Below are 12,417 nucleotides of genomic sequence, written 5' to 3' on the forward strand. Positions count from 1 at the left end.
TAAAACATATAGTTGTTAAACGGATGGGCTTTACACTCATGCGTAATTATTGAAGTTGTTGACTGGTCAAGAACAACAGGCTTTCCTCTATTAGTTTTGGTAGAGCGGGGCATTCAACCCTTGGCAAATTTCCTGGCAAAGGCGAAACATCAGCAAGATTGCATTCAGTCATGGGTGTTTTCACCGATGCTGGTTCACTTTTTTTTGGTGGGTGAATTGCAACGGGCAAAAACGAATGTGAATTAGCTAAAATACATGAATTTGCGGCAATTTCAAAATTGAATAGGTCAAGTCGAGTTCGCCCAAAAACCGGCCGAAAATTGACGATTTTTCGTCTGGTGGAAAATTCATCCAGGATTGAATACCTAAATCCATTATTTTTTAGAAGCTAGAATTTAAACTTAAATAGATAATTCAATTGGCATAAGAAGTTAAGAAATGAAAGGGAAAAAAAATAAAGGAAAGTGTTTCATCATATATGGCTATTTTTTTTTTTTCACCTACATATTGAGGGGTATTCAATGCTCTGACGGTGAGCTATGATGGGGAACAGTGCCAATAGCTCGCCGTCAGAGTTTTCAATGCCCCTCCTTCACTCACCGTTTCCACCTCACTGGTTTAATTTGGCTAGGTGGAAACTGAGAGTGTGGCCATTAAAATGTCGGGGCTCACTGCATTTGCTGCGAACCTCACCATTTAAGGGGAGTCCAGCCAAACCTTGAATGCGGCGAGGATGAATTTTCCTCCCCCGTATAAAACCCCCTCCCCGTGGCATTCAATACCGCCCATTAGGTATCTCTTTGCAAATAGTATGTATTATACGTGTTTTAAACCTTTGTCTTCTTTTAAGTCTTTTAAAGCAGTCTATTTTTTTTTTCTTTAAAATTGTTTTTTTTTTATAGGTGCGAGAAAGTGATCCTGGAGATCCAAATAAAGACATGGTGGTGCAGTTAATTGATGACTTCAAAATCTCTGGAATGAATGGTATACGTATCCTTTGCTGAGTAGACATATGGGTTGCTAACTAAATATTGAAAATCGCAATAATGTTGGAGGGAAAAAAACAAAAATGTGTCCTGATCTTTTGTGACACTAATATCCTTCCTCTGCATTGAGGGAATTCAATTTTTAGGAGTGCTAGCCGGCAGAAGATGAGGCCCCATGGAGAAATTCAGTTGTAGCTCCATTTGGCTGCCAGCCCCAGCATTTAGGAGAATAGGCATTGGCAGTGAATACGCAAAAAGTGACCCAGTTGTGCACTCAGTGGAACTTTTCACCTCGCATTCTTTAGTTTGAGCGATCAATGCATTATCCACCATTAATTAAATATCTTCAGCTAGTCTTGAATTCTAAAGACTTCAGTTTGGTTTCTGGCCCTTTAGGACTCCATGCTCCCAACTGGCTATATAGTTAAATTGTTTGTCAGAGATATTCACACCAGGTACTCTATTTCATTTTCACAATGTACTTCATTTCAATCTTTGTAATTGTAATTACAAACTCGTGACTTGAATGTACAGTAAAGACAATCTTCACTTTGTGTTTGATTGTCTCTGATACTATTGTATTCTTGCTATAAATCTTTATTGTACTGGATCGTGCAGCAATAACAATTATTACCCCCTTCCCCCCAGGGTAGACTTGTGGGCCCTACACACAGAGCAAAATTCAGCCACTTTCTGAGCAATTTTACATAATTTTGCAAAATCACTCAAAGTGGCTGACTATTGCTTTGTGTGCAGGGCCACAATGTATAACAGCCATGCCGGTTATTATTGCTCAGAGGCCCACACATCTCTGCTTGTGTGGTGGCCTTCTGAGCGATTGAAGCCGCCTTGTAATACCCCGGCACTATGCAGCACATACAGTGGACCTCCGGGTGATGGCTGCCGCTATTGCTGTCTGAAGCCTGGACACCCACCACATTAGCCGATGCTACTCTCTGGCAATGCCGGACGCTTCTCCCCCAGTCACTGCTCCACAGCGCTGGCCGATGCTCTCTGGTGCCGCTGCACCAACCGCTTCTCCCCAGTTACTGCTCCCCATCCCAGCCATTGTCCCCCACTGCTACATGGTGCTTGCTGCTGGTGCTTACAGGAGAGCATCTCAACCTCTTGCCCTGTCACCTCACCCTCTCGCCCCCTCACTCTCTGTCACGTCACCTCCTCTCGCCCCATCACATCACCCCCTATCACCTCATCCGGCTGGTGGGATATCATCATGATCCAAATGGCCAGGGGCAAAGGGGGCGCTGGAGAAGGAAGGACCCTAGCACTGCAGCTGGCAGACCCAGCCCGAGCAGCCTCTGGGGCAGAACAGGGTTGGCAGGATACTGCACATGCTAAAAGGTGAGCTGGGCTGAAGCTGCACATAGCGGTGTATCTTACCTTTGTATGTATGTGCTGGGGTCAGGGATGCAGGTGGGACGCTGCTGTGTCGGCTCAGATTGTCCTGCTGGGTCTAGGTCGACATGCACAAAGTCGACAATGACTAAAAGGTTGCCACATGAAAAGGTCAATATGAGTTTTTTTTTTTTATTACATTTTTGCTGTCACTGTCGACACTTCGGCATGTGGATTGCCATATAGTGTGCTGTGTTTGATCACCATTCTTCATGGCCAGGTGCTGCACTGTGCTTGGCACACTTTACTTTCCCAGTCCGCAGTCCATGGGGGTGGTATAATATTAAAATGTTTAAAAAAAAAAACAACTTGTATCGATCTTTACCATGACGACCTATTGACATGTTGGCAATCTGCCTGTATAATGGAGAATATTAAATAATTTCATAAATCATATCTTTAATGTGTTTTATATAGTGCTGTGTAAATGTATTTTAAAATCTGTAGAGGCAAAATCTTGTAAATTTGTATGCAACGGCCGCAGGTTGCGGTTTCAAAATAGCAAATCACACTTATCTACATCACAGATTTTGCCTCACACTCCATAGAGATGAGCAGAAAAAGTTGCAATATTGGGCCTACTGGACCAATATGGTGCTGAATTTAATTTTCCGCAAAAATGTTAACAGCGCTAGTGGAGCGATGTAGGGGCCTTTTCTGAGCGATATAGTAAAATCGCTCAGAAAAATGCCTCCATATGACCTTTCACACTCCTGAGACATTTGAAATCTCCCATGCTGAATCTCCCATTATGAATCTCTGGCACAAATCTCTCTGTGTGTGAGCTCATTATCTGAGAGATTCAGTTTCAGGGAAATCTATCATGCTGAATCTCCCGTTCTGAATCTATGGCACAAATCTCTCCGTGTGGGCCCTTTACAGTAGGCACTTGCATGCCTACTGTAAGACTCTCTGGGGGGTAACAAATATGATCACCGCCCTATGTGAAGGGATGGGAGAACTCAAGTGAGGATCTGGTTGACTACGCATTTACAGAATAGTCCCTCATTTACTGTGAGCAGACCAATTACACCCCTTCTGCGAGGCAGCCCATTTATGTTTCAGATTGGGTCGAAAGAAGAAGAAATGCAGTAAATAAATTAAATTGCTCTATATAAATGTATGAATAATACAGTAATGTGTCTATCTAAAATCAAAATGTGATTACAAATGAATACCAATTTAATTGATACAGCATCTTTGCTTTCCCTGTGATCCATAATTATGCGTGCTGCACATATTTCTTGTTCTCCAGTTATTTGTGTTGGTCCTAAAGTACCCAATGGAGGCTAATACATTGTGCACTAACAGTTATAAATTTGCTTTTAAGTGTACACTTTTATTTTATTTTTTCACTTCTATTATATTTGAATTATAACCATCTAAATTTGAAGGACTGAAGGTCGGCTACATTGTTCAGCGCTCTTCTGAAATAAGTTTACAGTCACAGCTTTGCCCATGTTTTTATGATATTTACTGTTCTATATGCATTGGAGATACAAGGCTTCTGTTAATTGCAAACAAGTACTGTAATCATGTATGTATTATAATGAAGCATCTATATTCTACTTCATAATATACTAACTATAAATCTAATTTGTTATGGTCTAATTCATATTCGCCTGTTAACCTTAATTCAATACAAGATGTCTGTATGGTGTTTGAAGTTCTTGGCCATCATCTATTAAAATGGATCATCAAGTCAAACTATCAGGGTCTTCCAATTCATTGTGTTAAAAGTATTATTTGCCAGGTAAGTTCTTTGTTTTATTACAGCTACAGTAAATTTCAATGATGGCATATTATACTAAATCCGAGTCAGGCTGGGTACACGCTATGCCAAAGGAGCCACATACAGAGCAGCTGATTTGAAACACTCAGCCGCTCAGTATGGTTACGTCACAACTGGGCTGAAGACGCTCTCCAATGAACTACTGGTATAGCTTCCATCACTCAAATCAGCTATTGTTCAACTGTGTACCCTGCTTTAGACTTGTGGACTGGTGTTAATTCACAATTTTAAAGTTGTATTTATTCCAGTCGTAAAGCACTACTGAGTATGTTTTGACACTATAAATACATGTTCATGAGAAATTCCCCATCCTGTTGCATGGACTTTTTTTTAATCCCTTTTATACATCTTTGAACAATGGTAATTTCACAGGTCAATACAATAGGGAGCGTATTAAATAACATTTTACAGGCAAAGCCTTTAACATTAGTCTCTAGTGGCTGTTTCCACAATTAGCATTACAGTGGGGTACCAAGTTAGGGTCCCTCCACAGTTTTTGAGCGCTGTTCACTTTGGATTCAGTCACATATCTTGACAACAAAGTACAAAACCATAATAGTTTATTGGTATATGGCACCATCATTTGGGCATGAACACCTGTAACATGCTGGTAACTTACATTTGTTTTAAGTATTAATGCAAGTGCCCTTTTTTGTATATACTCTTTTCAGGAAAGTTGAATGAAGAATGAATGGAGTTATAAGGGTATACCTTTTAGTTTAAGTCCCTGTTTTTCCATATATATTTTACTGCTCTGATCGTTCTATTTTCTATATTTTGTTTATGATCATATTTATTACTCTTTTTATTTTTCAGTATATTTGAACATTTACGATATATAGTATTTCAGGTCAACTTCTATGATGTGTTGTAGGGTTCCAAGTGGTCTGAAATGTTGGCACTAGATCATGTAACAAAGCAGTTCTATATTCCATGGGATTCGGTACTAAATCCCGGCGGTCAAAATACTAACGCTGGAATCCGAATGCCGTGGACACCCATAGAGGGAGAAATTGTCGGGATTTCGGCGGTCAGGATTCTGGCGTTGGTATTTCAACCGCCGGGATTCCGACCGCCGGGATTTTGACACCATCCGATTCCATGGGTGCTAAATTCCACACTTTGTTACACAAAATAGTAGTTGTCAGAGTGAGTGCCTGCTTCCAAATTCTAAGCAATCAACAATGATTTTGCTGCATTGTAAACATGGCCTCATACTGTAGTTTGTTTTGATGCTTAGATAGTGATCTGATGGGTTTAAAAGGAAGCATATGTACATTAAATGGTTTTTATTAGCTAATTACCAATCAAAGTAGATATTAAAATTATCACAATATCCCAGTTTTGAAGATCGGGGTACATTTCCACGATATGTGTAGAGAAGACCCCCTCTGACCACATTGTCACCAACAGAAATCGGAAGCCCTGGAAAATATGGTTTAGTTGTTCAGATACTAGATACCATTGTGAATATGATCTTAAACACTTTTTTTTATATGGTTGCTATTTATTGAAGCTTTAGCTACTCATACACACTACCGGATTTATTTTTTAAAAGATAGCGCTCAGAAGGGCTCTTCTGAGCGCTATCTTTAAAAAAAAAAAAAAAGCAGGTAGTGTGTATTCTCAATGGGGTGTATTCAATACGGCCGGCGAGGAAGTTAAACGGCAGGGATCCCCAAAAAAACAAGAGATCTTCACTGTTTAACCAAGGCCGCTGTTTTGCTGGCCGCTCACCCTATTCAATGCACGGAGGAAATCCTGGCTGTAAGAGGACAGCGAGGATTCCCCCAAACAGTGAGGCTCGTGGCTAATGCAGGCAGCCCGCTGCATTAAGCTGCGAGTCTTAATGTTTTTGCGGCTGCATACGCAGTTTCTCCCTCACTCCAAAAACTTAGCGAGGGGGGAAACGGCGTTTGCAGTGGGGCAGTTGAATACTGACCCTGTGAGCTGTGACAGTGAGCAGGCAGCCCTTCTCCCTTTCAAAGCTTGCAGAAAGCATTGAATACACCCCAGTATCTTTAGCAATGCGTGCTACCGGGCATAGTTAATGACACCTCCACATCTCCCATTGGCTAAACATGCAGTTCATCATTACCGATATCGGTCAGTGTGTATGCACAATATTGTCCTCCCAAGAGAACATCTACAATGGGATCATGGATACAGTGATGTTCAAATGGAGTTGCTTTGTGCCATTTTGAGGGTTTTTGTTTTGAACAAACAAAAAAAAAATTGTGAATTTGTAAATAGGCATACTAATGGTTAGACAACATACCATATTTTTCACATAAATCAGTATATATGTCCTTTTTTTATTTGTAAGGGTCTTCTCTTTTTTACCGATCTTGTATTGTGTCCACACTGTGAAAGGTGTCCTTGTTTATTATAAACTAGTTTATGATTTGCTGGGTTATCCCATCTGTAAAAAGTATTGAAGAGGAGCAAGTGCTACCACGTGGAGATTTAGGCCCTGATTGTTGCGGTGTGAAGTTGTAGAGGACTGTGATCAGATAGGTGCCGCCCAGACAGAGTGAATACATGACATGTGCAAATCTGCGATTTCCTTGCGAATAGAGCGCTGATCGCATGCCATCTGGGACCACTATCGTAAGCAATAGTCCAATCCATTTATTGAAAGTTTTTATTGTACACAGAATAAACTGCTTGTCACACTGCTTGTTGCTAAACTCCCCTCCGTGTCCAAGGTAATAAAAATAAAAATAAAATTAAAATTAAGAACTGAGCATTGATGTCCAATGTACAGTAATTAAAGAAAAAAATATAGTACTAAAATTCCATAAGTATGTAAGCGGAGTGTTGTTTTGTGAATTTTCCCCACTCAATCCAGGGATAACACTTTTATAGTTAAATAATGAGAACTTTCTACCATATACCCTCCCTTAATTTTTTTTGTATCATGTATCCTATCTTTTTTATTGTACATGGGCAATGTGTGTGTGTGTGTGTGTGTTATGTAATCAGAGTATTTTTGTGCTCGTTTCAGTATAATCCTTTGTTTCCGTATGCAGCATTAAATAATGTGGAACTTGGTATATTAATGTAGCATGTAACAGTTATGAAATCTATTAAGTTGCGGGCAGTTGGTAATACACCTTCGAAAATTGGGGAAGACGTAGTTTACAGTTTCCTAATTCATCCAAAGGGGAACCATTTGGTTATCTCGCCCTTTTAATTTGAGGATTACCGAATATGTAATACACAGCCTGATTCTGAATGGCACAACCCCTCCTCATATAGCAGAATATCAACTCTCTATTCAGGCTTATGAAAAAATCTAGAATCTTTTAATGCTATACAGGCATTAAATCAGATTAACTATGCTTTTTACAGCTCTTTCAGTCTTAAATCATCAAAATACTTTAAAAGTTAAAGCTTTTTACACTGTGCTTGTTATATATGTGACTTTCATTATAATGTCTTAACCTGTCTAAACCAAGATAAATATAACCCCAACTTTTATATGTTTGAAGAATAGGTTTGTGTGCACTCTGGTTATTAATGATAAAAAAGCATTTATTTTTCAGATATTAATTATAAAAATATATAATCAAAATCTGCAATATTACAAGATCAGCAGTACCTAAATGCAACGTAACGAATGCAGTCTATATAGATGTAGATATGTTGCTTCTAGTAATGATCTTCCAGAATGCACTAGATGATAAATGATAATTCAATCTGATTGGTTGCTATGGGTGTCATCGCCACTTCTAAACACCAGTTACAACCCTAAGTGACTGGTGATTGCCAAAGAATACATTGGGCTAAGGTACATCATTACCATAATTTAGACCATCTGTGACTCCAGGCCTCCATCTCTTTTGGAATGTTCTCATTCTGAGCATAAGTTTCCTACTAGGTTTAAGAACTTTTTTTTTAATGTAATATATTTATTGAATTTTTTGAAAATATACAAAATACAACATATGGCAATGTAGACCGCAAACAACAAAATATGGAACAAATGTAACAGAAGTGGATTAAGGTTTAAGAACTTTTAGTTGGAACCCAGTTTGTTATTTCTGCCCAAGATGCAGAAGTTTAGGAAGAACCGATCATCAAGAAGAACCGATTGCTGCCAAAAAATATATTACTAATTTGTAGCATTCCCAAAGATCCTCACACTACTTTAAATGAGTTTTTTTGTTACAAAACATTGATTTGTGGATATAACGAGAGAGTTTAAACGGAATATTCAATTTTCTGTATAATTGTCTTCATTTTGTAGGTCCTTCAAGGCTTGGATTATCTACATAGCAAATGTAAAATCATTCACACTGACATAAAGCCAGAAAACATCCTGATGTGTGTTGATGATGCCTATGTCCGTAGGATGGCTGTTGAAGCTACAGAATGGCAGAAGGCTGGAGCACCGCCTCCTTCTGGCTCAGCAGGTATTACAAGGTTTGGTTTTAGCTCTGCAGTCATAATATAGTGGCATTGTTGATATAAAAACAAGGCATTCTAATGCTTGTTAGTTTCTTTGTGAGCTTATTAGCAAGCCTGTTTTAGCCTTTAACCATGGTTGCCTACCTGACCCTCTCATTGAGGGAGAAAATGCTCTGTTCCTGGACTTCCCTGGTAGTGTAGGATTGCCAGCACCTGTGGTGAAACGCCTTTCTTCTCAATGACCTAGCTCCCCACAGGTGATGGCAATCCTACATTACCAGGGAAGTCCAGGAACAGAGCATTTTCTACCTGAAGGAGAGGGTCAGGTAGGCAACCCTGTCATTATGGGATACGGCCGTATTGTCAACCCGACTTAGGTTAACATCGTTGGGTCGTCAGGCTACAAGGTAGACATGGATGAAGGTCGACAGGTGACACTGTTTTTTCAGCCGACAGGTGGTATTGCATGCCCTACCATCCACTAGGACGTGGTGGGAGAATAAAATAGTGTGCCCGAAGCATAGCGAGCGGCTGCAGTTGACTTCAAACTGTGTCCATGTCGGTTGTGTCGACATTCGGGTAAAAAAACTGAAGAACCCCATAATGACCTCGCGGCCTGTCGACCTAATGCATTTGTCGACCTAGAACCTTGACGACTTTGCTGCCTGTCGACCCAACGGTGTCGTACTAATGACTGTTGACCTAAGTCGGGTCGACAATACGATTCACACCAGTCATTACCTAGTAGTTATATGCTTAACACTGTACCCTAACATAAATTTTCCATTGTGATTAGGTTGTTAGCATATCTTTTAGCCAACATTTTGTAGTATGGAATTCCTTTATTAAATACATCATTTATTGATGGTTTTGTGTTATATGGCCCTAGATAATCCGTTTTATGATACCATTAATTTAAGCTAACTGCCATACAGTAAATAAGTGTTTCTAATAACAGACTGAAACAATGCAGATGTAATACATACATTTTATCCAAAATATAATTAAACCAGAATGTTTTTTTTTTCTTCTAAAGAATGCATTTTAAAAGCAATATCCATCCTTTTTAATTGATTGTACATTTTCTTCCAATTTTTTTTCTCCCCAGTGAGTACTGCTCCTCAACAGAAGCCAGTAAGTGTACTGGTAAATACCATTTTTATAGTGAATGTTTAACTATAGACTGTGTCATTTTGCAAAATAGTAATGTTTGTGCCTGATTTGCATTTCACATATTTTCTGACAGCCAGTCATAGGTTGTGGTTCAGTTATCAACGAGGTTTCAACTGAACCTTGTCGTTTGTGTGTATTCACATGTAACGTGCCAAATGCAATTCAGCCAGGAGATCCACTGTCAGTGACTACAGTTGAATTTCGGATTCCAGCGCCATTACACTACCGGTTCATCTTCATCCATAGTTCAAAACGAGGACTTTTTGGTGGTCCTTATTTCCATTGTGTGGCAGCAAGAATCAGACTTTGCACCATGGGACTTTTTCACATTTTTGTTTCTATAGTTGAATTTGTTTTCCATCACTTGTTTCTGTTCATCACCTACTTGGAGTACAAGCAGAACAAAGCAAAGTTGGCTTGCCTAATTTTATTATGTTCATGGTTTGGTCATAAGACCTCAATTGATTATTGCCAATTTAATAGAATAATAATAAAAAAAGACACTATGACAGTTTTAATTTTCAATATGCATTCATAGAACAGTCTACAGGGGCAGTATGTGCATGTTCTACACATTTACACTCCATTCAAGATGGCATATGGTACAGTACAGTGAAAATATGTTGTATTTATGACACATTTCTGACTTGACTGTACCAACACAAGCATCACAGGTGCCGCACCTAGGCACATGCCTAATGAGAATTACACCACTGGGCTCTGTCTTACAGAATTCAGAAATTGATATATATATATATTTTTATTTTTTTTCTTGCATATTAGGTACCAAAGCTGGGACATTGGCTGTTTAAAGCTGATTGGTTAACGTGTTATCACTCTCCATTTTCTCCAAACTGTGATAAATCTCCCACTTAAAGCTGAATAGGGAAGTTCATTTCCTGTGATCTGGATTTCAAACTTTGATAAATCTCCTCCTAAGAGGGGGGTATTCAATTAAGTCTGTTTTTTTCCTGCATATTAGGTACCAAAGCTGGGACATTGGCTGTTTAAAGCTGATTGGTTAACGTGTTATCACTCTCCATTTTCTCCAAACTGTGATAAATCTCCCACTTAAAGCTGAATAGGGAAGTTCATTTCCTGTGATCTGGATTTCAAACTTTGATAAATCTCCTCCTAAGAGGGGGGTATTCAATTAAGTCTGTTTTTTTCTGCTAGACCAAAAAAAGACTGTAGTAGTCAATTGCGGCTGGTTTTTAGTAATTTTTTTGCCAAAGCAGTTAAACTTTTTTCAAAACTTCATTGGCGAAAAAATTACTAAAAAGCAGTTGAAAACCAACACGATTTCAGCAGAAATTCTAAATTCGCCGTTACACATGTTTTTTTACCTTGCCTTATTTTTCATTCAACAGTTTGAATGTAAATTGGACCTAAAAATGCCTAGAAATTGTCAGGCTACAGCAAGCTGTCCCACAAAATTTTCAGGCATACCACCAGCAGGTAGTGCTGCCTCCTGCTGTGCACCACTGGCACACCACCACCAGCGGAACCCTCCCGTTATTCCCTTGACCGTCGCGTTCCAGCGATAGTACACCGGAGCTCCCCTGCTGCTGCTGTCGTGCCATTAGTACTGCATCAGTGACCAGGTGGGCGGCCCTGCTCGGTGAGCAGAGCCGCAAGAATGTAAGTAAAATTGTTAGAACATGTCATTAAATTGCAGGGTACAATCTTAGGTTGCAGGAAGGTAAGCCATATATCTCTAGTAGTGCTAAACACCTGATTCCAAGTTGTAGGCTTAATGCAGCTGTGAATGTGTACCAGATGTTCGGCTGTTGATGGGAACTTTGCAGTTCTGAGATTGTCGAGAAACTGTCACTGCGCATGGCCTGTTCTGCGTATGTGCAAACAGGTCTTTCGATGTCACCTGTAGTTTCCCTATGCCATTGCCTGATTGACAGGCAGCAGAGAGGGGAGTTGGGTGTATTGTGTTCCTATAAAATGGTAGCATGTCACCCATTTCTGTTGGCCAGCTGCACAAGCTTTGGCTTACTGAGATGGCTCTCTGGCCATGTTAGATCCCAGCTTGCAATAGCGGTTAAAGTGCTGAGATAACAGGTACTAGCTGTTATTGGACCCACTGTGCGAATATATGCATATGCTGCAGAGGTCTGACTTTGTGTTCAGATCAGTCAGAGATCAGTCAATTCTGAAAGTTTAGAGTAGGAGAAAGAAAGAAGATGGAGCCACTGTTATGCTGGGTACACACCAGGATAACAAGTGTCCAATCCCATCAATCTAGATCCAATTCTGACCGATTGGATGTAGATTGTGTAGTGGTTGGACCCTTTTCTGTCCTGGTGTGGACCGATTCCGATTCGATGCGCGGTCCCGCGGGTCGGTCGTTATTCAGATCCTACCTGCAGCAGGTAGGATCTGGAAACAACCATACTCCCGGGTGCAGGTCGCCATCGGATTGGACCCGCTGACGGTGCACATCATGAGCGGGTCGGAAGAAACACTGACTACTCGCTCACGATGGGCATCGTGAGCGGGTCATCCTGGTGTGTACCCCGCATTACTGTGTATGGCAGCGTTTTTTAACCACTGTGCCATGGCACTTTAGTGTGCCTTGTCACCAAAGTTAGAGATGTCCACACCAGTTTCCAGCTGCAACAACCA

General features: G+C 40.2%; 1 protein-coding gene across 10 annotated transcripts in view; it reads left to right on the forward strand.

The window, feature by feature from the left end:
• SRPK2 (SRSF protein kinase 2) overlaps positions 1-12,417 on the forward strand; it is a 151,757-nt gene that overhangs the window by 104,222 nt on the left and 35,118 nt on the right. For 7 of the 10 annotated variants that reach the window (XM_083183002.1, XM_083182996.1, XM_083183000.1 and 4 more), the window contains 4 exons: positions 903-990; positions 4,049-4,155; positions 8,447-8,612; positions 9,716-9,753. In XM_083183002.1, coding sequence (XP_083039128.1) covers positions 903-990; positions 4,049-4,155; positions 8,447-8,612; positions 9,716-9,753 — 399 coding nt within the window. The remainder of the gene's footprint in view (positions 1-902; positions 991-4,048; positions 4,156-8,446; positions 8,613-9,715; positions 9,754-12,417) is intronic. The other 3 variants (XM_083182997.1, XM_083183006.1, XM_083183001.1) reach the window with 1 other exon arrangement.

Source organism: Crinia signifera, chromosome 4 (assembly GCF_055691185.1).
Source record: "Crinia signifera chromosome 4, ASM5569118v1, whole genome shotgun sequence".
In the NCBI taxonomy this organism is placed as follows: Eukaryota; Metazoa; Chordata; class Amphibia; order Anura; family Myobatrachidae; genus Crinia; species Crinia signifera.